Below are 25211 nucleotides of genomic sequence, written 5' to 3'. Positions count from 1 at the left end.
TTCTTTCTCAGTATATTAAAAGTTCATGCTAGGCGTTTTTTGTTCAATTTGTTTGTGTACCTGGTTTAGGAATTCTTATTGTTTGGAAACATCACACGTCTGTCTCATTTCACATTTCATCTCACAAAGTGCAAACAGGTATTGGAATTGGATAAGTTTGCAAAATCGGATAACACACAATGGATGTTGATATTCTGCTCACTTTCTGCACACTATCGGGGGGTATGACAGACACAATGTATGGATTTAAAAGAAAACACCAACGATTGCAGAGGTAGGAAAAACACAAATGTTCATCTTTCAAAATGGGCATTATTTCACATATTGTTCTACATATTATATATATTTCATTCCGCAATGCATTCTGTAACTTTTACTTCTTTATTCAATTTTCATGCATACAGGAGAAAATGTTGTCAAATTGACTAACATCGATATGGTGCTATGTTAGTTGCTATTTATCATATTCCAGTCTCTTTAGTATAAACAAGATCATAGATGCACCTGTGTATCAATAAGACTGTAGTTGGAAATACCCCAAGACACTTGAAAACATACAATTACAAATTTATTTTAAAATATTTTTCGTATTTTTTTAATTTCGTTTTATAATAAAGTTACTAAAATTTAAAACATTGATACTATATTTTACATAAATAAACAACTATATATTGCCTATAGTCCCTGTAAGTAATAAACTATTATGCTGGCTTTGTAGCCACATCCCTTTCAGATTGTTCTAGAATTGAGGATTTCATATCGGCTGGCAGTGTAGATCTTTACATTGGCTTGTCCATTTTGACTAGGATTAACTTTAACCACAAATCCATTCCTACCATTCGTTTTATACTCCATGGTGTCGGCGACGACTACCTTCTTCAAATAATTATCGAAATTTTCATATAACTGATCTCTCTTGGCTTCTGATTTCGACAAGGTCTGTGGCTGTGACTTGGAAAGAAAATAAACCGATTTGCTTGGTGAAAACCCGTCTAAAGCCAAAAACGACTTCTTCTCTTCATCTATAGCTGGCAATAGTTCTGAAGATTTTCGAGTATGTCTGGCAAATCTGGTTCTTCGTGGAGTTCGTTTGTCGTCTTCAGTTTTTGAATCATTTTCCTTTTGAGCTGAATTTTCTAGAGATTCTGAATTTTCCTTTGAGGTTTCTTCTTCGGATTTCCCCTTTTTGTTGGATGTCGTATTTAAGGATTTGTCGCTGCCTTTCTCCGAACTAGAAACATGCGATTTTTTATCCTGATTTTGATGTTGTGTGTGGTGCTTATTTTTTTCATTGGAGTGGTTTTTATGTTTTGAATTCTCTGTTGAACTCAACGAGTCCAATTTGCCAGATTCTTCTTCAGAACTTGTTGTATGTTTTTCCGACTGATAATGTGAGGTTTTGCCATTGGCGTCTTCCTTTTGATGCTTATGTTCAGATTTGTTAACATGTTCTTGTTTCCCTTCTGTACTGCCAGAATGATTTTCATGGCTTTCCCCTGAATTTGTAAAATGAGATTCTTTATCTTTGTTCTTAGCTGAAGAAGTATCTTCTTCCGAACTTGTCTTATGGATGTTCACCTCTCTACTGCCAAAATGTTTATCGTGATCTTCGTCTGAACTTAAAGAGTGGGATTTTTTATCATTGTTTCCTGTGTATGGGTATTCTGAGGGCTTTGATGTAGAGTAGGAATAACCCGAATTATGTTGTGTTTTTTTACCATTTCCTTCTTCTTCAGAACTTGTCTGATGGGATTTTTTCTCTTTACTGTCAATATGTTTTGCATGATTTTCCTCTGAACTAACTGAGTGGGATTCTCCATCTTTGTCTACAGTATGGGTATCTTCTGAAGACTTTAGATCAACGTTTCCATTTACATCTTTCTGGTCGTGTTTATATTTGTCATCATGTCCTGTTGAATGTGTATGTTGCGATTTCTCATGTGATGATTCCTCATGACCTTCCTTTGAACCAGAAAAGTTCGATTGCTCATTACTATCTACAGCAGTTGGATATTCTGTTGGATTTGTATTAAAATCTGCGACTTCTGTGTGATCTTGTGTCTTTTTGTCATGTTCTTCTCTCGAATGGTGATTATGTTTTGATTTGTCCCCTTTACCATGACCATGATCTTTATGACCTTCCTCTGAACTTAAATAGTGCGACCCCTTATGTTTTCCATGGTGAGTTCTTGAGGAATTGCCAAAGTTGGTATTGCCCATATCTGTTGGATATTCTGTTGTATTTGTTCCATTAACATCTGCATCTCCTGATTGGTGCTTATGTTTCCATTTGTCCCCTTTACCATGACCATGATCTTTATGATCTTCCTCTGAACTTAAATAGTGCGACCCCTTATGTTTTCCATTGTGAGTTCTTGAGGAATTGCCAAAGTTGGTATTGCCCATATTTGTTGGATATTCTGTTGCATTTGTTCCATTAACATATGCGTCTCCTGACTGGTGCTTATGTTTTGATTTGTCCCCTTTACCGTGACCATGATTTTTATGACCTTCCTCCGAAGTAAAATAGTGCGACCCCTTATGTTTTCCATGGTGAGTTCCTGAGGAATTTCCAAATCTGGGGTATCCTGATTCTCCACTTTTTTCTTTTGAGTTTTGTTTCCATTTATTCATTTTCCCTTCTTCAGAACTATTTTTCCGGAATTTGTCACGATGTTTGTGACTACCTTCCCTCGAACTGGAACTATGCGTCTTCTTTTCATTACTCAATTCTGAAGAACCATAACCATATTTTCCATCTTTATCTTCATCCGAACGGGAGTTAAAATCATCGCCAATTGAATCTTCATAAGACTCAGAACTTTCACTTGAAGAGGTACTATTTGATGCATCTAATTGAAGAGAATCTGACGATTCCGATTCTGAAGAATAAAGACTATCGGATTCCGAACTATCTTCCCCTGATGATGATTCTCCTCCATATTCCTCTGAAGAACCAGTAGATCCTGTTGAATTCGAACTATTTTCCTTTGAATCATCTACATTTGGCCACGTCATATCACCCTCCTCTAGAGAGCTATTATTTTCTTCAGATTCTGTTGTGTTTGTTCCATTTGTTGGTTTAGCTGCTGAGATATTCTCCAGTTCTGCATCAAGACTTCCTGAGTCCTCTCTATCTTTCCCTGGTAATTGCAACCCTCCATTTTCTTCTGAAGACCCTAATGAAGCCGTTGGATTCGAATTATTTTCTTTGGAGTCCTCACCATCTGGGGACGTCGTCTGAGATTGGCCCGATGCATCACCCTCCTCAGAAGATTCATTATTTTCTTCAGATTCTGTTGCTAAAGTTGTCGGTACAGAAGAACTTCCAACTTCTAATGTCGTTGCCAAAGTAGTTTCACTGACAGGGGCAGTGGTGCCACGTGATGGTGTAGAGGGTTCTTCAATTTCTGGTGTTGTAGCTTCACTTGTGATTGTGCCACTTGATGATGTAGTCGGTTCTTCAATCTTTGGTGTTGTAGTTTCACTTACGGTGGTGCCACTTGATGCTGCAGTGGGTTCTTCGACTTCTGGTGTTGCTGTTGTTTCGTCACTATCTTCCCCTGACAATCCTTCTCCACTATTTTCCTTAGAAGACCCTAACGTTGTTGTTTCACTTGCGGTGGTGCCACCTGATGGGGTTGTGGGTTCTTGGACTTCTGGTGTTGTTGTATTTTCGTCACTATCTTCCCCTGCCAATCCTTCTCCGCTATTTTCTTCTGAAGACCCTAACGATGTTGTTTCACTTGCGGTGGTGCTACCTGCTAGGGTAGTGGGTCCTTGGACTTCTGGTGTAGTTGTTTTTTCGTCACTATCAGTCCCTTCTGGTGATGTAGCTTCACTTGTTGTTGTGCCACTTGTTGGTGTAGTCGGTTCTTCAAACTTTGGTGTTGTAGTTTCACTTAGGGTGGTGCCACTTGATGCTGTAGTGGGTTCTTCAACTTCTGGTGTTGTTGTTTTTTCGTCACTATCTTCCCCTGACAAGCCTTCTCCATTATTTTCATCAGCAGACCCTATAGTTGTTGTTTCACTTGCGTTGGTGCCACCTGATGGGGTAGTGGGTCCTTGGGCTTCTGGTGTTGTTGCTTTTTCGTCACTATCTTCCCCTGACAATCCCTCTTCACTATTTTCTTCTGAAGACCCTAACGTTGTTGTTTTACTTGCGGTGGTGCCACCTGATGGGGTTGTGGTTTTTTGGACTTCTGGTGTTGTTGTTTTTTCGTCACTATCTTCCACTTCTGGTGTTGTAGCTTCACTTGTGGTTGTGACACTTGTTGGTGTAGTCGGTTCTTCAATCTTTGGTGGTGTAGTTTCACTTACGGTGGTGCCACTTGATGCTGTAGTGGGTTCTTCAACTTCTACTGTTGTTGTTTTCTTGTCATCATCTTCCCCTGACAATCCTTCTCCACTATTTTCATCAGAAGACCCTAACGTTGTTGTTTCAATTGCGGTGGTGCCACCTGATGCTGTAATGGGTTCTTCAACTTTTGGTGTTGTTGTTTTTTCGTCACTTTCTTCCCCTGACAATCCTTCTCCACTATTTCCATCTGAAGTCCCTAATGTTGTTGCTTCAACTGCGGTGGTGCCACCTGATGGGGTTGTGGGTTCTTGGACTTCTGGTGTTGTTGTTTTTTCGTCACTATCTTCCCCTGACAATCCTTCTCCACTATTTTCATCAGAAGACCCTAACGTTGTTGTTTTACTTGCGGTGGTGCCACCTGATGGGGTAGTGGGTCCTTGGACTTCAGGTGTTGTTGCTTTTTCGTCACTATCTTCCCCTGACAATCCTTCTCCACTATTTTCATCAGAAGACCCTAACGTTGTTGTTTCACTTGCGGTGGTGCCATCTGATGGGGTGGTGGGTCCTTGGACTTCTGGTGTTGTTGTTTTTTCGTCACTACCTTCGCCTGACAATCCTTCTCCACTATTTTCTTCAGAAGACCCTAACGTTGTTGTTTCACTTGCGGTGGTGCCATCTGATGGGGTGGTGGGTCCTTGGACTTCTGGTGTTGTTGTTTTTTCGTCACTACCTTCGCCTGACAATCCTTCTCCACTATTTTCATCAGAAGACCCTAACGTTGTTGTTTTACTTGCGGTGGTGCCACCTGATGGAGTAGTGGGTTCTTCGACTGCTGGTGTTGATGTTTTTTCGTCACTATCTTTCCCTTCTGGTGTTGTAGCTTCAGTTGTGGTTGTGCCACTTGTTGGTGCAGTCGGTTCTTCAATCTTTGGTGTAGTAATTTCACTTACGGTGGTGCCACTTGATGCTGTAGTGGGTTCTTCAACTTCTGGTGTTGTTGTTTTCTTGTCACCATCTTCCCCTGACAAACCTTCTCCATTATTTTCATCAGAAGACCCTAACGTTGTTGTTTCAATTGCAGTGGTGCCACCTGATGGGTTAGTGGGTCCTTGGTCTTCAGGTGTTGTTGCTTTTTCGTCACTATCTTCCCCTGACAATCCTTCTCCACTATTTTCATCAGAAGACTCTAACGTTGTTGTTTCACTTGCGGTGGTGCCACTTGATGCTGTAGTGGGTTCTTCAACTTCTGGTGTTGTTGTTTTCTTGTCACCATCTTCCCCTGACAAACCTTCTCCATTATTTTCATCAGAAGACCCTAACGTTTTTGTTTCAATTGCAGTGGTGCCACCTGATGGGGTAGTGGGTCCTTGGAATTCAGGTGTTGTTGCTTTTTCGTCACTATCTTCCCCTGACAATCCTTCTCCACTATTTTCATCAGAAGACCCTAACGTTGTTGTTTCACTTGCGGTGGTGCCACCTGATGGAGCAGTGGGTTCTTCTACTTCTGGTGTTGTCGCTTTTTCGTCACTATCTTCCCCTGACAATCCTTCTCCACTATTTTCATCTGAAGTCCCTAACGTTGTTGTTTCACTTGTGGCGGTGCCACCTGATGGGGTAGTGGGTCCTTCGACTTCTGGTGTTGCTGTTTTTTCGTCACTATCTTTCCCTTCTGATGTTGTAGCTTCACTTGTGGTTGTGCCACTTGTTGGTGTAGTCGGTTCTTCAATCTTTGGCGTTGTAATTTCACTTACGGTGGTGCCACTTGATGCTGTAGTGGGTTCTTCAACTTCTGGTGTTGTTGCTTTTTCGTCACTATCTTCCCCTGATAATCCTTCTCCATTATTTTCATCAGAAGAGCCTAACGTTGTTGTTTCACTTGCTGTGGTGCCACCTGATGGGGTAGTATGTTCTTCGACTTCTGGTGTTGTTGTTTTTTCGTCACTATCTTCCCCTCCTTGTGTTATAGCTTCACTTGTGGTTGTGCCACTTGTTGGTGCAGTCGGTTCTTCAATCTTTGGTGTAGTAATTTCACTTACGGTGGTGCCACTTGATGCTGTAGTGGGTTCTTCAACTTCTGGTGTTGTTGTTTTCTTGGCACCATCTTCCCCTGACAAACCGTCTCCATTATTTTCATCAGAAGACCTTAACGTTGTTGTTTCAATTGCAGTGGTGCCACCTGATGGGGTAGTGGGTCCTTGGACTTCAGGTGTTGTTGCTTTTTCGTCACTATCTTCCCCTGACAATCCTTCTCCACTATTTTCATCTGAAGACCCTAACGTTGTTGTTTCACTTGCGGTGGTGCCACCTGATGGGGTTGTGGGTTCTTCGACTTCTGGTGTTGTTGTTTTTTCCTCACTATCTTCCCCTGACAATTCTTCTCCACTATTTTCTTCTGAAGACCCTAACGTTGTTGTTTCACTTGCGGTAGTGCCACCTGATGGGGTAGTGGGTCCTTGGACTTCTGGTGTTGTTGTTTTTTCGTCACTATCTTCCCCTTCTGGTGTTGTATCTTCACTTGTGGTTGTGCCACTTGTTGTTGTAGTCGGTTCTTCGATCTTTGGTTCAGTGGTGCCACTTGATGCTGTGGTGGGTTCTTCAACTTCTGGTGTTGTTGTTTTTTCGTCACTATCTTCCCCCGACAATCCGTCTCCACTATTTTCATCAGAAGACGTTGTTGTTTCACTTGCGGTGGTGCCACCTAATGGGGTAGTGGGTCCTTGGACTTCTGGTGTTGTTGCTTTTTCGTCACTATCTTCCCCTGACAATCCTTCTCCACTATTTTCATCAGAAGACCCTAACGTTGTTGTTTCACTTGCGGTGGTGCCACCTGATGGAGTAGTGGATTCTTCGACTTCTGGTGTTGCTGTTTTTTCGTCACTATCTTCCCCTTCTGGTGTTGTAGCTTCACTTGTGGTTGTGCCACTTGTTGGTGTAGTCGGTTCTTCAATCTTTGGCGTTGTAATTTCACTTACGGTGGTGCCACTTGATGCTGTAGTGGGTTCTTCAACTTCTGGTGTTGTTGCTTTTTCGTCACTCTCTTCCCCTGACAATCCTTCTCCATTATTTTCATCAGAAGAGCCCAACGTTGTTGTTTCACTAGCTGTGGTGCCACCTGATGGGGTAGTATGTTCTTCGACTTCTAGTGTTGTTGTTTTTTCGGCACTATCTTCCCCTTCTTGTGTTATAGCTTCACTTGCGGTTGTGCCACTTGTTGGTGTAGTCGGTTCTTCGATCTTTGGTTCAGTGGTGCCACTTGATGCTGTGGTGGGTTCTTCAACTTCTGGTGTTGTTGTTTTTTCGTCACTATCTTCCCCTGGCAATCCTTCTCCACTATTTTCCTCCGAAGACCCTAATGTTGTTGCTTCACTTGCGGCGGTGCCACCTGATGGGGTAGTGGGTCCTTGGACTTCTGGTGTTGTTGCTTTTTCCTCACTTCCTTCCCCTGACAATCCTTCTCCACCATTTTCCTCTGAAGACCCTAAGGTTGTTGTTTCACTTGCGGTGGTGCCACTTGTTGGTGTAGTCGGTTCTTCGATCTCTGGTGTTGTAGTTTCACTTACGGTGGTACCACTTGATGCTGTAGTGGGTTCTTCAACTTCTGGTGTTGTTGTTGTTTCGTCACTATCTTCCCCTGACAATCCTTCTCCACTATTTTCATCTGAAGACCCTAACGTTGTTGTTTCACTTGCGGTGGTGCCACCTGATGGGGTTGTGGGTTCTTCGACTTCTGGTGTTGTTGTTTTTTCCTCACTATCTTCCCCTGACAATTCTTTTCCACTATTTTCTTCTGAAGACCCTAACGTTGTTGTTTCACTTGCGGTAGTGCCACCTGATGGGGTAGTGGGTCCTTGGACTTCTGGTGTTGTTGTTTTTTCGTCACTATCTTCCCCTTCTGGTGTTGTATCTTCACTTGTGATTGTGCCACTTGTTGGTGTAGTCGGTTCTTCGATCTTTGGTTCAGTGGTGCCACTTGATGCTGTGGTGGGTTCTTCAACTTCTGGTGTTGTTGTTTTTTCGTCACTATCTTCCCCCGACAATCCGTCTCCACTATTTTCATCAGAAGACGTTGTTGTTTCACTTGCGGTGGTGCCACCTAATGGGGTAGTGGGTCCTTGGACTTCTGGTGTTGTTGCTTTTTCGTCACTATCTTCCCCTGACAATCCTTCTCCACTATTTTCATCAGAAGACCCTAACGTTGTTGTTTCACTTGCGGTGGTGCCACCTGATGGAGTAGTGGATTCTTCGACTTCTGGTGTTGCTGTTTTTTCGTCACTATCTTCCCCTTCTGGTGTTGTAGCTTCACTTGTGGTTGTGCCACTTGTTGGTGTAGTCGGTTCTTCAATCTTTGGCGTTGTAATTTCACTTACGGTGGTGCCACTTGATGCTGTAGTGGGTTCTTCAACTTCTGGTGTTGTTGCTTTTTCGTCACTCTCTTCCCCTGACAATCCTTCTCCATTATTTTCATCAGAAGAGCCCAACGTTGTTGTTTCACTAGCTGTGGTGCCACCTGATGGGGTAGTATGTTCTTCGACTTCTAGTGTTGTTGTTTTTTCGGCACTATCTTCCCCTTCTTGTGTTATAGCTTCACTTGCGGTTGTGCCACTTGTTGGTGTAGTCGGTTCTTCGATCTTTGGTTCAGTGGTGCCACTTGATGCTGTGGTGGGTTCTTCAACTTCTGGTGTTGTTGTTTTTTCGTCACTATCTTCCCCTGGCAATCCTTCTCCACTATTTTCCTCCGAAGACCCTAATGTTGTTGCTTCACTTGCGGCGGTGCCACCTGATGGGGTAGTGGGTCCTTGGACTTCTGGTGTTGTTGCTTTTTCCTCACTTCCTTCCCCTGACAATCCTTCTCCACCATTTTCCTCTGAAGACCCTAAGGTTGTTGTTTCACTTGCGGTGGTGCCACTTGTTGGTGTAGTCGGTTCTTCGATCTCTGGTGTTGTAGTTTCACTTACGGTGGTACCACTTGATGCTGTAGTGGGTTCTTCAACTTCTGGTGTTGTTGTTGTTTCGTCACTATCTTCCCCTGTCAATCCTTCTCCACTATTTTCCTCAGAAGACCCTAACGTTGTTGCTTCACTCTCGGTGGTGCCACCTGATGGGGTAGTGGGTCCTTGGACTTCTGGTGTTGTTGTTTTTTCGTCACTATCTTCCCCTGACAATCCTCCTCCACCGTTTTCCTCTGTAGACCCTAAGGTTGTTGTTTCACTTGCGGTGGTGCCACTTGATGGTGTAGTGGGTTCTTCGACATCTGGTGTTGTTGTTTTTTCGTCACTATCTTCCCCTTCTGGTGTTGTAGCTTCACTTGTTGTTGTGCCACTTGTTGGTGTTGTCGGTTCTTCGATCTTTGGTGTTGTAGTTTCACCTACGGTGGTGTCACTTGATGCTGTAGTGGGTTCTTCAACTTCTTGTGTTGTTGTTCTTTCGCAACTATCTTCCCCTGTCAATCCTTCTCCACTATTTTCCCCACTTGCGGTGGTGCCACCTGATGGGGTAGTGGGTCCTTGGACTTCTGGTGTTGATGATTTTTCGTCACTATCTTCCCCTTGTGCTGTTGTAGCTTCACTTGTGGTTGTGCCACTTATTAGTGTAGTCGTTTCTTCAATCTTTGGTGTTGTAGTTTCACTTAGGGTGGTGCCGCTTGATGCTGTAGTGGGTTCTTCGACTTCTGGTGTTATTGTTTTTTCGTCACTATCTTCCCCTTCTGCTGTTGTAGCTTCACTTGTTGGTGTAGTCGGTTCTTCAATCTTTGGTGTTGTCGTTTCACTTACGGTGGTGCCACTTGATGCTGTAGTGGGTTCTTCGACTTCTTGTGTTGTTGTTTTTTCGTCACTATCTTCGCCTTGTGCTGTTGTAGCTTCTCTTGTGGTTGTGCCACTTGATGGTGTAGTCAGTTCTGGTGTTGTAGTTTCACTTACGGAAGTGCCACTTGATACTGTAGTGGGTTCTTCGACTTCTGGTGTTGTTGTTTTTTCGTCACTATCTTCCCCTTCTGCTGTTGTAGCTTCACTTGCGGTTGTGCCACTTGATGGTGTAGTCGGTTCTTCAATCGTTGGTGTTGTAGTTTCACTTACGGTGGTGCCACTTGATGCTGTAGTGGTTTCTTCGACTTCTTGTGTTGTTGATTTTTCGTTACTATCTTCCTCTTCTAGTACTGTTGCTTCACTTTCGGTTGTGCCACTTGTTGGTGTAGTCGGTTCTTCAATCTTTGGTGTTGTAGTTTCACTTACGGTGGTGCCACTTGATGCTGTAGTGGGTTCTTCGACTTCTGGTGTTGTTGTTTTTTCGTCACTATCTTTCCCTGGCAACCCTTCTCCACTTTGTTCCTCTGAAGACCCTAACGTTGTTGTTTCACTTACGGTGGTGCCACTTGATGGTGTAGTGGGTTCTTCAACTGCTGGTGTTGCAGCATCACTTGTTGCTGATTCCCCACTACCTTCCTCGTGTGATTGTTCTTTTGCATTTTCTTCTGAAGATCCTGTCGGGGTCGTTGTATTCGAAGTACTTTCTTTCGAAGTTTCAGCTTCCTCGGAAGAGCTATTATTTTCTTCAGATTCTGTTGCTATGGTAGTTAAACTTCCTGGTACCGTAGACCCTTCGAAAGACTCCGAACTTTCACTTGAATCAGTACTATTTGATGTATCTAATTGCAGAGATTCAGATGATTCCGATATTGAGGAATTAAGGCTTTCCGATTCCGAACCATCTTCCCCTGGTAATGACACGCCTCCATTTTCTTCTGATGATCCTAAAGACATCGATGAATCATTCGATTCCTCGGAGGTGATATCATTTTCTTTAGACTCAGTTGTGTTTGTTCCATTTGTTGGTTTAGCTTCTGAGGTATTGACCAGTTCTGATTCAAGGCTTTCTGATTCCCCACTATCTTCGCCAGGTAATTGTTCTCCTCCGTTTTCTTCTGTAGACCCTACCGATGCCGTTGGATTCGAAGTATTTTCTTTGGAGTCCTCACCATCTGGCGACGTCGTCTGAGATTGGCCCGATGCATCACCCTCCTCAGAAGATTCATTATTTTCTTCAGATTCTGTTGCTAAAGTTGTTAGACTTGATGGTGAAGTTGGTTCTTCAACTTCTAGTGTGGTAGATTTATCTACGGTGGTGCCACTTGATGGTGTAGTGGGTTCTTCAACTTTCGGTGTTGTAGATTCATCCACGCTGATGCCACTTGATGCTGTAGTGGGTTCTTCAACTTCTGGTGTTGTTGTTTTTTCGTCACTATCTTCCCCTGTCAATCCTTCTCCACTATTTTCATCAGAAGACCCTAACGTTGTTGCTTCACTTGCGGTGGTGTCAGCTGATGGGGTAGTGGGTCCTTGGACTTCTGGTGTTGTTGCTTTTTCCTCACTTCCTTCCCCTGACAATCCTTCTCCACCATTTTCCTCTGTAGACCCTAAGGTTGTTGTTTCACTTGCGGTGGCGCCACTTGATGGTGTAGTGGGTTCTTCGACATCTGGTGTTGTTGTTTTTTGGTCACTATCTTCCCCTTCTGGTGTTGTAGCTTCACTTGTTGCTGTGCCACTTGTTGTTGTAGTCGGTTCTTCGATCTTTGGGGTTGTAGTTTCACTTACGGTGGTTCCACTTGATGCTGTAGTGGGTTCTTCAACTTCTGGCGTTGTTGTTTTTTCGTCACTATCTTCCCCTGTCAATCCTTCTCCACTGTTTTCCTCAGAAGACCCTAACGTTGTTGCTTCTCTCTCGGTGGTGCCACCTGATGGGGTAGTGGGTTCTTGGACTTCTGGTGTTGTTGTTTTTTCATCACTATCTTCCCCTTCTGGCGTTATAGCTTCACTTGTGGTTGTGCCACTTGATGCTGTGGTCGGTTCTTCGATCTTTGGTGTTGTAGTTACACTTACGGTGGTGCCACTTGATGCTGTAGCGGGTTCTTCAACTTCTGGTGTTGTTGTTTTTTCGTCACTATCTTCCCCTGTAAATCCTTCTCCACTATTTTCCTCTGAAGACCCTAATGTTGTTGCTTCACTTACGGCGGTGCCACCTGATGGGGTAGTGGGTTCTTCAACTTCTGGTGTTGTTGTTTTTTCGTCACTACCTTCCCCTGACAATGCTCCTCCACCATTTTCCTCTGAAGACCCTAAGGTTGTTGTTTCACTTGCGGTGGTGCCACTTGATGCTGTAGTGGTTTCTTCGACAACTGGTGTTGTTGTTTTTTCGTCACTATCTTCCCCTTCTGGTGTTGTAGCTTCACTTGTTGTTGTGCCACTTGTTGGTGTAGTCGGTTCTGCGATATTTGGTGTTGTAGTTTCACTTACGGTGGTGCCACTTGATGCTGTAGTGGGTTCTTCAAATGCTGGTGTTGTTGTTTTTTCGTCACTATCTTCCGCTTCTGGTGTTGTAGCTTCACTTGTTGTTGTGCCACTTGTTGGTGTAGTCGGTTCTTCGATCTTTGGTGTTGTAGTTTCACTTACGGTGGTGCCACTTGATGCTGTAGTGGGTTCTTCAACTTCTTGTGTTGTTGTTTTTTCGTCACTATCTTCCCCTGTAAATCCTTCTCCACTATTTTCCTCAGAAGACCCTAACGTTGTTGCTTCACTCTCTGTGGTGCCACCTGATGGGGTAGTGGGCCCTTGGACTTCTGGTGTTGTTGTTGTTTCGTCACTACCTTCCCCTGACCATCCTTCTGCACCATTTTCCTCTGAAGACCCTAAGGTTGTTGTTTCACTTGCGGTGGTACCACTTGATGGTGTAGTGGGTTCTTGGACTTCTGGTTTTGTTGTTTTTTCGTCACTATCTTCCCCTTCTGGCGTTGTAGCTTCACTTGTGGTTGTGCCACTTGATGCTGTGGTCGGTTCTTCGATCTTTGGTGTTGTAGTTTCACTTACGGTGGTGCCACTTGATGCTGTAGTGGGTTCTTCAACTTCTGGTGTTGTTGTTTTTTCGTCACTATCTTCCCCTGTAAATGCTTCTCCACTATTTTCCTCAGAAGACCCTAATGTTGTTGCTTCACTTGCGGCGGTGCCACCTGATGGGGTAGTGGGTCCTTGGACTTCTGGTGTTGTTGTTTTTTCGTCACTACCTTCCCCTGACAATCCTCCTCCACCATTTTCCTCTGAAGACCCTAAGGTTGTTGTTTCACTTGCGGTGGTGCCACTTGATGCTGTAGTGGGCTCTTCGACAACTGGTGTTGTTGTTTTTTCGTCACTATCTTCCCCTTCTGGTGTTGTAGCTTCACTTGCTGTTGTGCCACTTGTTGGTGTAGTCGGTTCTGCGATATTTGGTGTTGTAGTTTCACTTGCGGTGGTGCCACTTGATGCTGTAGTGGGTTCTTCAAATGCTGGTGTTGTTGTTTTTTCGTCACTATCTTCCTCTTCTGGTGTTGTAGCTTCACTTGTTGTTGTGCCACTTGTTGGTGTAGTCGGTTCTTCGATCTTTGGTGTTGTAGTTTCACTTACGGTGGTGCCACTTGATGTTGTAGTGCGTTCTTCAACTTCTGGTGTTGTTGTTTTTTCGTCACTACCTTCCCCTGACAATCCTCCTCCACCATTTTCCTCTGAAGACCCTAAGGTTGTTGTTTCACTTGCGGTAGTGCCACTTGATGGTGTAGTGGGTTTTTCGACTTCTGGTGTTGATGATATTTCGTCACTATCTTCCCCTTCTGGTGTTGTAGCTTCACTTGTTGTTGTGCCACTTGTTGGTGTAGTCGGTTCTTCGATCTTTGGTGTTGTAGTTTCACTTACGGTGGTGCCACTTGATGCTGTAGTGGGTTCTTCAACTTCTTGTGTTGTTGTTTTTTCGTCACTATCTTCCCCTGTAAATGCTTCTCCACTATTTTCCTCAGAAGACCCTAATGTTGTTGCTTCACTTGCGGCGGTGCCACCTGATGGGGTAGTGGGTCCTTGGACTTCTGGTGTTGTTGTTTTTTCGTCACTACCTTCCCCTGACAATCCTCCTCCACCATTTTCCTCTGAAGACCCTAAGGTTGTTGTTTCACTTGCGGTGGTGCCACTTGATGCTGTAGTGGGCTCTTCGACAACTGGTGTTGTTGTTTTTTCGTCACTATCTTCCCCTTCTGGTGTTGTAGCTTCACTTGCTGTTGTGCCACTTGTTGGTGTAGTCGGTTCTGCGATATTTGGTGTTGTAGTTTCACTTGCGGTGGTGCCACTTGATGCTGTAGTGGGTTCTTCAAATGCTGGTGTTGTTGTTTTTTCGTCACTATCTTCCTCTTCTGGTGTTGTAGCTTCACTTGTTGTTGTGGCACTTGTTGGTGTAGTCGGTTCTTCGATCTTTGCTGTTGTAGTTTCACTTAGAGTGGTGCCACTTGAAGCTGTAGTGGGTTCTTGGACTTCTGGTGTTGTTGTTTTTTCATCACTATCTTCCCCTTCTGGCGTTATAGCTTCACTTGTGGTTGTGCCACTTGATGCTGTGGTCGGTTCTGCGATATTTGGTGTTGTTGCTTCACTTGCGGTGGTGCTACCTAATGGGGTAGTGGGTCCCAGGTCTTCTGGTGTTGTTGGTTTTTCGTCACTACCTTCCCCAGACAATCCTTCTCCACCATTTTCCTCTGAAGACCCTAAGGTTGTTGTTTCACTTGCGGCGGTGCCACTTGATGGTGTAGTGGGTTCGTCAGCTTCTGGTGTTGCAGCATCTTCCTCTTGTGATTGTTCTTTGGCATCTTCTTCGGAAGACCCTGTCGAAGCCGTTGGATTCGAAGTACTTTCTTGTGATTTCTCACCCTCCTCGGAAGAGCTATTAGTATCTTCAGATTTTGTCGCTATGGTTGTTAAACTTCCCGGTACCGGTTCCGAACTTATACTTGAATCAGTACTATTTGATGCATTTAATTGCAGAGATTCCGATGATTCCGATATTGAAGAATTAAGGCTTTCCGATTCCGAACTATCTTCCCCTGGTAATGATTCGCTTCCATCTCCTTCTGATGATCCTAAGGACGTCAATGAATCCTCCGATTCCTCGGAGGTGATACCATCTTCTTCAGATTCAGCAGTGGTTGTTCCATTTGTTGGTTTAGCTTCTGAGGTATTGACCAGTTCTGAATCAAGGCTTTCTGATTCCCCACTATCTTTCCCAACTAATTGTTCTCCACCATTTTCTTCAGAAGATCCTAAGGAAACTGTCGGATTGGAAGTATTTTCTTTGGAGTCCTCAACATCTGGCGATGTCGTCTGAGATTGGCCCGATGCATCACCCTCCTCAGAAGATTCATTATTTTCTTCAGATTCTGTTGCTAAAGTTGTTAGACTTGATGGTGAAGTTGGTTCTTCAACTTCTGGTGTTTTAAATTCATCCACGCTGGTGCCACTTGATGCTGTAGTGGGTTCTTCAACTTCTGGTGTTGTTGTTTTTTCGTCACTACCTTCCCCTGACAATCCTCCTCCACCATTTTCCTCTGAAGACCCTAAGGTTGTTGTTTCACTTACGGTGGTGCCACTTGATGCTGTAGTGGGTTCTTCGACAACTGGTGTTGTTGTTTTTTCGTCACTATCTTCCCCTTCTGGTGTTGTAGCTTCACTTGTTGTTGTGCCACTTGTTGGTGTAGTCGGTTCTGCGATATTTGGTGTTGTAGTTTCACTTACGGTGGTGCCACTTGATGCTGTAGTGGGTTCTTCAAATGCTGGTGTTGTTGTTTTTTCGTCACCATCTTCCGCTTCTGGTGTTGTAGCTTCACTTGTTGTTGTGCCACTTGTTGGTGTAGTCGGTTCTTCGATCTTTGGTGTTGTAGTTTCACTTACGGTGGTGCCACTTGATGCTGTAGTGGGTTCTTCAACTTCTTGTGTTGTTGTTTTTTCGTCACTATCTTCCCCTGTAAATCCTTCTCCACTATTTTCCTCAGAAGACCCTAACGTTGTTGCTTCACTCTCGGTGGTGCCACCTGATGGGGTAGTGGGTCCTTGGACTTCTGGTGTTGTTGTTGTTTCGTCACTACCTTCCCCTGACCATCCTTCTGCACCATTTTCCTCTGAAGACCCTAAGGTTGTTGTTTCACTTGCGGTGGTGCCACTTGATGGTGTAGTGGGTTCTTGGACTTCTGGTTTTGTTGTTTTTTCGTCACTATCTTCCCCTTCTGGCGTTGTAGCTTCACTTGTGGTTGTGCCACTTGATGCTGTGGTCGGTTCTTCGATCTTTGGTGTTGTAGTTTCACTTACGGTGGTGCCACTTGATGCTGTAGTGGGTTCTTCAACTTCTGGTGTTGTTGTTTTTTCGTCACTATCTTCCCCTGTAAATCCTTCTCCACTATTTTCCTTAGAAGACCCTAATGTTGTTGCTTCACTTGCGGCGGTGCCACCTGATGGGGTAGTGGGTCTTTGGACTTCTGGTGTTGTTGTTTTTTCGTCACTACCTTCCCCTGACAATCCTCCTCCACCATTTTCCTCTGAAGACCCTAAGGTTGTTGTTTCACTTGCGGTGGTGCCACTTGATGCTGTAGTGGGTTCTTCGACAACTGGTGTTGTTGTTTTTTCGTCACTATCTTCCCCTTCTGGTGTTGTAGCTTCACTTGCTGTTGTGCCACTTGTTGGTGTAGTCGGTTCTGCGATATTTGGTGTTGTAGTTTCACTTACGGTGGTGCCACTTGATGCTGTAGTGGGTTCTTCAAATGCTGGTGTTGTTGTTTTTTCGTCACTATCTTCCTCTTCTGGTGTTGTAGCTTCACTTGTTGTTGTGCCACTTGTTGGTTTAGTCGGTTCTTCGATCTTTTGTGTTGTATTTTCACTTACGGTGGTGCCACTTGATGTTGTAGTGGGTTCTTCAACTTCTGGTGTTGTTGTTTTTTCGCCACTATCTTCCCCTGTCAATCCTTCACCACTATTTTCCTCACTTGCGGTGGTGCCACCTGATGGGGTAAAGGGTCCTTGGACTTCTGGTGTTGTTGTTTTTTCGTCACTACCTTCCCCTGACAATCCTTCTCCACCATTTTCCTCTGAAGACCCTAAGGTTGTTGTTTCACTTGCGGTAGTGCCACTTGATGGTGTAGTGGGTTTTTCGACTTCTGGTGTTGATGATATTTCGTCACTATCTTCCCCTTCTGGTGTTGTAGCTTCACTTGTTGTTGTGCCACTTGTTGGTGTAGTCGGTTCGTCGATCTTTGCTGTTGTAGTTTCACTTAGAGTGGTGCCACTTGAAGCTGTAGTGGGTTCTTCAACTTCTGGTGTTGTTGTTTTTTCGTCACTATCTTCCAATTCTTGCGTTGTAGCTTCACTTGTGGTTGTGCCACTTGTTGGTGTGGTCGGTTCTTCGATCTTTGGTGTTGTAGTTTCACTTACGGTGGTACCGCTTGATGCTGTAGTGGGTTCTTCAACTTCTGGTGTTGTTGTTTTTTCGTCACTATCTTCCCCTGTCAATCCTTCTCCACCATTTTCCTCAGAAGACCTTAACGTGGTTGCTTCACTTGCGGTGGTGCTACCTAATGGGGTAGTGGGTCCCAGGTCTTCTGGTGTTGTTGGTTTTTCGTCACTACCTTCCCCAGACAATCCTTCTCCACCATTTTCCTCTGAAGACCCTAAGGTTGTTGTTTCACTTGCGGCGGTGCCACTTGATGGTGTAGTGGGTTCGTCAGCTTCTGGTGTTGCAGCATCTTCCTCTTGTGATTGTTCTTTGGCATCTTCTTCGGAAGACCCTGTCGAAGCCGTTGGATTCGAAGTACTTTCTTGTGATTTCTCACCCTCCTCGGAAGAGCTATTAGTTTCTTCAGATTTTGTCGCTATGGTTGTTAAACTTCCCGGTACCGTTGATCCTTCGAAAGATTCCGAACTTATACTTGAATCAGTACTATTTGATGTATTTAATTGCAGAGATTCCGATGATTCCGATATTGAAGAATTAAGGCTTTCCGATTCCGAACTATCTTCCCCTGGTAATGATTCGCTTCCATCTCCTTCTGATGATCCTAAGGACATCAATGAATCCTCCGATTCCTCGGAGGTGATATCATCTTCTTCAGATTCAGCAGTGGTTGTTCCATTTGTTGGTTTAGCTTCTGAGGTATTGACCAGTTCTGAATCAAGGCTTTCTGATTCCCCACTATCTTTCCCAACTAATTGTTCTCCACCATTTTCTTCAGAAGATCCTAAGGAAACTGTCGGATTGGAAGTATTTTCTTTGGAGTCCTCACCATCTGGCGATGTCGTCTGAGATTGGCCCGATGCATCACCCTCCTCAGAATATTCATTATTTTCTTCAGATTCTGTTGCTAAAGTTGTTAGACTTGATGGTGAAGTTGGTTCTTCAACTTCTGGTGTTGTAAATTCATCCACGCTGGTGCCACTTGATGCTGTAGTGGGTTCTTCAACTTCTGGTGTTGTTGTTTTTTCGTCACTACCTTCCCCTGACAATCCTCCTCCAACATTTTCCTCTGAAGACCCTAAGGTTGTTGTTTCACTTACGGTGGTGCCACTTGATGCTGTAGTGGGTTCTTCGACAACTGGTGTTGTTGTTTTTTCGTCATTATCTTCCCCTTCTGGTGTTGTAGCTTCACTTGTTGTTGTGCCACTTGTTGGTGTAGTCGGTTCTGCGATATTTGGTGTTGTAGTTTCACTTACGGTGGTGCCACTTGATGCTGTAGTGGGTTCTTCAAATGCTGGTGTTGTTGTTTTTTCGTCACTATCTTCCGCTTCTGGTGTTGTAGCTTCACTTGTTGTTGTGCCACTTGTTGGTGTAGTCGGTTCTTCGATCTTTGGTGTTGTAGTTTCACTTACGGTGGTGCCACTTGATGCTGTAGTGGGTTCTTCAACTTCTTGTGTTGTTGTTTTTTCGTCACTATCTTCCCCTGTAAATCCTTCTCCACTATTTTCCTCAGAAGACCCTAACGTTGTTGCTTCACTCTCGGTGGTGCCACCTGATGGGGTAGTGGGTCCTTGGACTTCTGGTGTTGTTGTTGTTTCGTCACTACCTTCCCCTGACCATCCTTCTGCACCATTTTCCTCTGAAGACCCTAAGGTTGTTGTTTCACTTGCGGTGGTGCCACTTGTTGTTGTGCCACTTGTTGGTGTAGTCGGTTCTGCGATATTTGGTGTTGTAGTTTCACTTACGGTGGTGCCGCTTGATGCTGTAGTGGGTTCTTCGACTTCTGGTGTTATTGTTTTTTCGTCACTATCTTCCCCTTCTGCTGTTGTAGCTTCACTTGTTGGTGTAGTCGGTTCTTCAATCTTTGGTGTTGTCGTTTCACTTACGGTGGTGCCACTTGATGCTGTAGTGGGTTCTTCGACTTCTTGTGTTGTTGTTTTTTCGTCACTATCTTCCCCTTGTGCTGTTGTAGCTTCACTTGTGGTTGTGCCACTTGATGGTGTAGTCAGTTCTGGTGTTGTAGTTTCACTTACGGAAGTGCCACTTGATACTGTAGTGGGTTCTTCGACTTCTGGTGTTGTTGTTTTTTCGTCACTATCTTCCCCTTCTGCTGTTGTAGCTTCACTTGCGGTTGTGCCACTTGATGGTGTAGTCGGTTCTTCAATCTTTGGTGTTGTAGTTTCACTTACGGTGGTGCCACTTGATGCTGTAGTGGTTTCTTCGACTTCTTGTGTTGTTGATTTTTCGTTACTATCTTCCTCTTCTAGTACTGTTGCTTCACTTTCGGTTGTGCCACTTGTTGGTGTAGTCGGTTCTTCAATATTTGGTGTTGTAGTTTCACTAACGGTGGTGCCACTTGATGCTGTAGTGGGTTCTTCGACTTCTGGTGTTGTTGTTTTTTCGTCACTATCTTTCCCTGGCAACCCTTCTCCACTTTGTTCCTCTGAAGACCCTAACGTTGTTGTTTCACTTACGGTGGTGCCACTTGATGGTGTAGTGGGTTCTTCAACTGCTGGTGTTGCAGCATCACTTGTTGCTGATTCCCCACTACCTTCCTCGTGTGATTGTTCTTTTGCATTTTCTTCTGAAGATCCTGTCGGGGTCGTTGTATTCGAAGTACTTTCTTTCGAAGTTTCAGCTTCCTCGGAAGAGCTATTATTTTCTTCAGATTCTGTTGCTACGGTAGTTAAACTTCCTGGTACCGTAGACCCTTCGAAAGACTCCGAACTTTCACTTGAATCAGTACTATTTGATGTATCTAATTGCAGAGATTCAGATGATTCCGATATGGAGGAATTAAGGCTTTCCGATTCCGAACCATCTTCCCCTGGTAATGACACGCCTCCATTTTCTTCTGATGATCCTAAAGACATCGATGAATCATTCGATTCCTCGGAGGTGATATCATTTTCTTTAGACTCAGTTGTGTTTGTTCCATTTGTTGGTTTAGCTTCTGAGGTATTGACCAGTTCTGATTCAAGGCTTTCTGATTCCCCACTATCTTCGCCAGGTAATTGTTCTCCTCCGTTTTCTTCTGTAGACCCTACCGATGCCGTTGGATTCGAAGTATTTTCTTTGGAGTCCTCACCATCTGGCGACGTCGTCTGAGATTGGCCCGATGCATCACCCTCCTCAGAAGATTCATTATTTTCTTCAGATTCTGTTGCTAAAGTTGTTAGACTTGATGGTGTTGTTGGTTCTTCAACTTCTAGTGTGGTAGATTTATCTACGGTGGTGCCACTTGATGGTGTAGTGAGTTCTTCAACATTAGGTGTTGTAAATTCATCCACGCTGGTGCCACTTGATGCTGTAGTGGGTTCTTCATCTTCTGGTGTTGTTGTTTTTTCGTCACGATCTTCCCATGTCAATCCTTCTCCACTATTTTCCTCAGAAGACCCTAAAGTTGTTGCTTCACTTGCGGCGGTGCCACCTGATGGGGTAGTGGGTCCTTGGACTTCTGGTGTTGTTGTTTTTTCGTCACTACCTTCCCCTGACAATCCTCCTCCACCATTTTCCTCTGAAGACCCTAAGGTTGTTGTTTCACTTGCGGTGGCGCCACTTGATGGTGTAGTGGGTTCTTCGACATCTGGTGTTGTTGTTTTTTCGTCACTATCTTCCGCTTCTGGTGTTGTAGCTTCACTTGTTGCTGTGCCGCTTGTTGGTGTAGTCGGTTCTGCGATATTTGGTGTTGTAGTTTCACTTACGGTGGTGCCACTTGATGCTGTAGTGGGTTCTTCAAATGCTGGTGTTGTTGTTTTTTCGTCACTATCTTCCCCTTCTGGTGTTTTAGCTTCACTTGTTGTTGTGCCACTTGTTGGTGTAGTTGTAGCTGTAGCTGTAGTGGGTTCGTCAACTTCTTGTGTTGTTGTTTTTTCGTCACTATCTTCCCCTGTCAATCCTTCTCCACTATTTTCCTCACTTGCGGTGGTGCCACCTGATGGAGTAGTGGGTCCTTGGACTTCTGGGGTTGTTGTTTTTTTGTCACTATCTTCCCCTTCTGGCGTTGTAGCTTCACTCGTGGTTGTGTCACTTGATGCTGTGGTCGGTTCTTCGATCTTTGTTGTTGTAGTTTCACTTATGGTGGTGCCACTTGATGCTGTAGTGGGTTCTTCAAATGCTGGTGTTGTTGTTTTTTCGTCACTATCTTCCCCTTCTGGTGTTTTAGCTTCACTTGTTGTTGTGCCACTTGTTGGTGTAGTTGTAGCTGTAGCTGTAGTGGGTTCGTCAACTTCTTGTGTTGTTGTTTTTTCGTCACTATCTTCCCCTGTCAATCCTACTCCACTATATTCCTCAGAAGACCCTAATGTTGTTGCTTCACTTGCGGCGTTGCCACCTGATGGGGTAGTGGGTCCTTGGACTTCTGGTGTTATTGTTTTTTCGTCACTATCTTCCCCTTCTGGCGTTGTAGCTTCACTTGTGGTTGTGTCACTTGATGCTGTGGTCGGTTCTTCGATCTTTGGTGTTGTAATTTCACTTACGGTGGTGCCACTTGATGCTGTAGTGGGTTCTTCAACTTCTGGTGTTGTTTTTTCGTCACTATCTTCCCCTGTCAATCCTTCTCCACCATTTTCCTCGGAAGACCCTAATGTTGTTGCTTCACTTGCGGCGGTGCTATCTGATGGGGTAGTGGGTCCTTGGACTTCTGGTGTTGTAGTTTTTTCGTCACTACCTTCCCCTGACAATCCTCCTCCACCATTTTCCTCTGAAGACCCTAAGGTTGTTGTTTCACTTGCGGTGGTGCCACTTGATGGTGTAGTGGGTTCTTCGACATCTGGTGTTGTTGTTTTTTCGTCACTATCTTCCCCTTCTGGTGTTGTAGCTTCACTTGTTGTTGTGCCACTTGTTGGTGTAGTCGGTTCTGCGATATTTGGTGTTGTAGTTTCACTTACGGTGGTGCCACTTGATGCTGTAGTGGGTTCTTCAAATGCTGGTGTTGTTGTTTTTTCGTCACTATCTTCCCCTTCTGGTGTTGCAGCTTCACTTGTTGGTGTAGTCGGTTCTTCGATCTTTGGTGTTGTAGTTTCACTTACGGTGGTGCCACTTGATGCTGTAGTGGATGCTTCACCTTCTGGTGTTGTTGTTTTTTCGTCACTATCTTCCCCTGTCAATCCTTCTCCACTATTTTCCTCACTTGCGGTGGTGCCACCTGATGGAGTAGTGGGTCCTTGGACTTCTGGTGTTGTTGTTTTTTCGTCACTACCTTCCCCTGACAATCCTTCTCCACCATTTTCCTCTGAAGACCCTAAGGTTGTTGTTTCACTTGCGGTAGTGCCACTTGATGGTGTTGTAGGTCCTTCAACTTCTGATGGTGTGGTGACACCTGATGGTGTAGTGGGTTCTTCAACATTTGGTGTTGTAGATTCCTCTGTGGTAGTGTCACTTGATGGTGTAGTAGGTTCTTTAACATCTCGTGTTGTAGCATCTCTTTCAGTAGTGCCACTTGTTGCTGTAGTGGATTGGGATTCTTCTGAACTATTTGAATCTGCTTGGCTTTGGTCGATGGGGTTTTCCACACTTAATTCTCCTGCACCTTCAGAAGAATTTGAATCTGATTCAGATAAAGAATTTGACGGACGTTCTTCGTCTGAGTGTTCGCAATTAAAGTGTCCTTCCTCTGATGAAGAAACGGAGGAACTCTCATCACACGAATTAGGAGAATGTTTTCCCTCGTTTGACGAAGAACACGGAGATCTTGATTGATGCTCTTCCGAAGATGAACACAAAGATTTTGTTTTATTTTCTTCTGATGATGAATGCAGGCAACCTGTGTCTCCTTTCTCATCTGATGACGTTGCACAATCATGATCTTTTGAACTATGCTCTAGCGATGAGGAGGAACAGGGACTTTTCGTTTGGTCCCATGTATCTAAGTCTACTGCCTCCACAGAAGTACATTCATTTGTTTCCGTTCCATTCTTTAGATGCTTTGGTTTGTGGTTTCTTTTCGTTGAATTAAGGTGTCCTCCCTCATAACTATCGTTATATTCTTCGGTATGTGTGCGGTTGGAATGAATCGTTTTTGAAAATTCAGTTGTTGTATTACGTGTGATATTTGTACATGGATGTCGAACACTGATTATCAATTGATTGGTATTATCACCCTGTCGAATATGTATATAAGGCTTTCCCGAATATGTTAAAGCTATAGACGCCGCCACAAATATGCTAAGTAGTATCGAAAGCTTTAACATTTTACAATTATTAGTTTTGAAATATATTTATTTGTTAGTTTGTCGCTTTTTTACATTTCACTTATTTTCGTTTTCAATATTTTTTTTTTTTTTGTTATCGCTCTTTACAATACTCGTATTTGATCGCGATATAAAGGCAATTCCTCTGATCCGTGTATAAAACGAGTTTCGTTTCAATTCGAACTGAACGGATTGCCATATTGCGTGGCCTATTTATGAATTACGACCAGTTAAATGAACAGCAATTCTATTTCGAAAATATTCTTTTTGTAATTGAATATTAAATTGTTAGAGGCGGAAAAACTAACCTGTGACAGAATGTCAGGTTTCAATTCAAAGCTTTTAGGTCTTACATAACTAACAATGTGTTTGTTTGCTGAAGTATTTTGTAGGGTACAATTTGTGTAGCTTAAAAAGTGTATAGCTGAATAAGTATTGTAGAACATTACAGTTACATAGTGGTATACCGTGTCGAACATGAATTAGAACTTAAAATTATGACATTCAAATTGCCAGGTTAATTCAATTAAATAGGTGAGGAAGTTTCTGTCAGTGTGTGTCTGTGTGTAGCAGAACTTTCCTTAAGTTGATAGTTTTGGTGTGATATTTAGAACATTTGCATTTCATTCTCAGATTTCGTAAAGAAAACAAAAGTTCGTGTATTGTGGGTGCTCAAAAACAAACATCCGAACAAAGCAATGGCCGAGCTTGTAAAATGTTTCATTGTCTTAATTGTGAAATGCAGTTTGTCACAACATTCCGAAAATATTATACAAAATTACTAAGCTACTTTTTTAATAGTATTTAACCAGTTGAAGTATGGTGAGTTTTTTAATTTTAGTTTCAATATTTAGCATTTTGATTGTGCCCTTTTCGTTTGATATGAATAAGCAATTAATTAATGAGCTAAAAAGTTTAGTACCAATGAGCATTTGGCATTTGAAATTTGTTGACTGGCATGACATGTGGTCGTATATCACAAGGAACTGAGTGTCTATATTATAATAGGCTTTTGATTACTAGACCTATTTTTATTTAATTTTATTCTATTCTAATTTTTCTAATTTCGAATTTTTTTCTCTTTCTTCTTTTAGGTAAGTTTTCGTAAAAGATTATTGGATTCTTGATGGTAATGAATGACCTAAAATATTAAAACCTTTTGGGACAGCTGCATTTTTATATGGAACTTTTTAAAGCGATCATTGTTATACTAAGGCTAGCGAGAATTGAGACGCTTGTTAATTCTAAGCTTTATAGAAAAACCGATCAGCCGGCATAATTTTTTTAATGTTCTTTCATTAAAAATCCTTATTGAAATGGGATCGAATTTGCAAATAAATGTCCATTTAACATTGAGATTTTCCGTTCCATTTCGTAGTTCTTGTTGTTATGTTTCCGCTTAAAAACAATTTTCATTACAATTACTGGTCCAGTTTTACTTATCT

The 25211-nt window shown here is 43.4% G+C and overlaps 2 protein-coding genes across 10 annotated transcripts in view; one reads left to right on the top strand and one right to left on the bottom strand.

Annotated features, from left to right (window-relative positions):
• The window catches only part of LOC141396822 (uncharacterized), a 319005-nt gene that overhangs the window by 247323 nt on the left and 46471 nt on the right, over positions 1–25211 (top strand). The window lies entirely within an intron of this gene.
• LOC141396821 (uncharacterized) lies at positions 547–23964 on the bottom strand. Its single transcript, XM_073972484.1, has one exon. The coding sequence runs from the start codon at positions 23764–23766 to the stop codon at positions 730–732; it is 23037 nt and encodes a 7678-aa protein (XP_073828585.1). The 5' UTR covers positions 23767–23964; the 3' UTR covers positions 547–729.

The sequence above is a fragment of the Musca autumnalis genome, unplaced genomic scaffold (genome assembly GCF_047663935.1).
Source record: "Musca autumnalis isolate F117 unplaced genomic scaffold, ASM4766393v1 scaffold_3, whole genome shotgun sequence".
Lineage (NCBI taxonomy): Eukaryota > Metazoa > Arthropoda > Insecta > Diptera > Muscidae > Musca > Musca autumnalis.
This window is presented reverse-complemented; position numbering and strand designations above follow the sequence as displayed.

Excerpts from the sequence above, each read along its gene's own strand:
- LOC141396821 (XM_073972484.1), bottom strand. The coding sequence starts at position 23,766 with ATGTTAAAGCTTTCGATACTACTTAGCATATTTGTGGCGGCGTCTATA.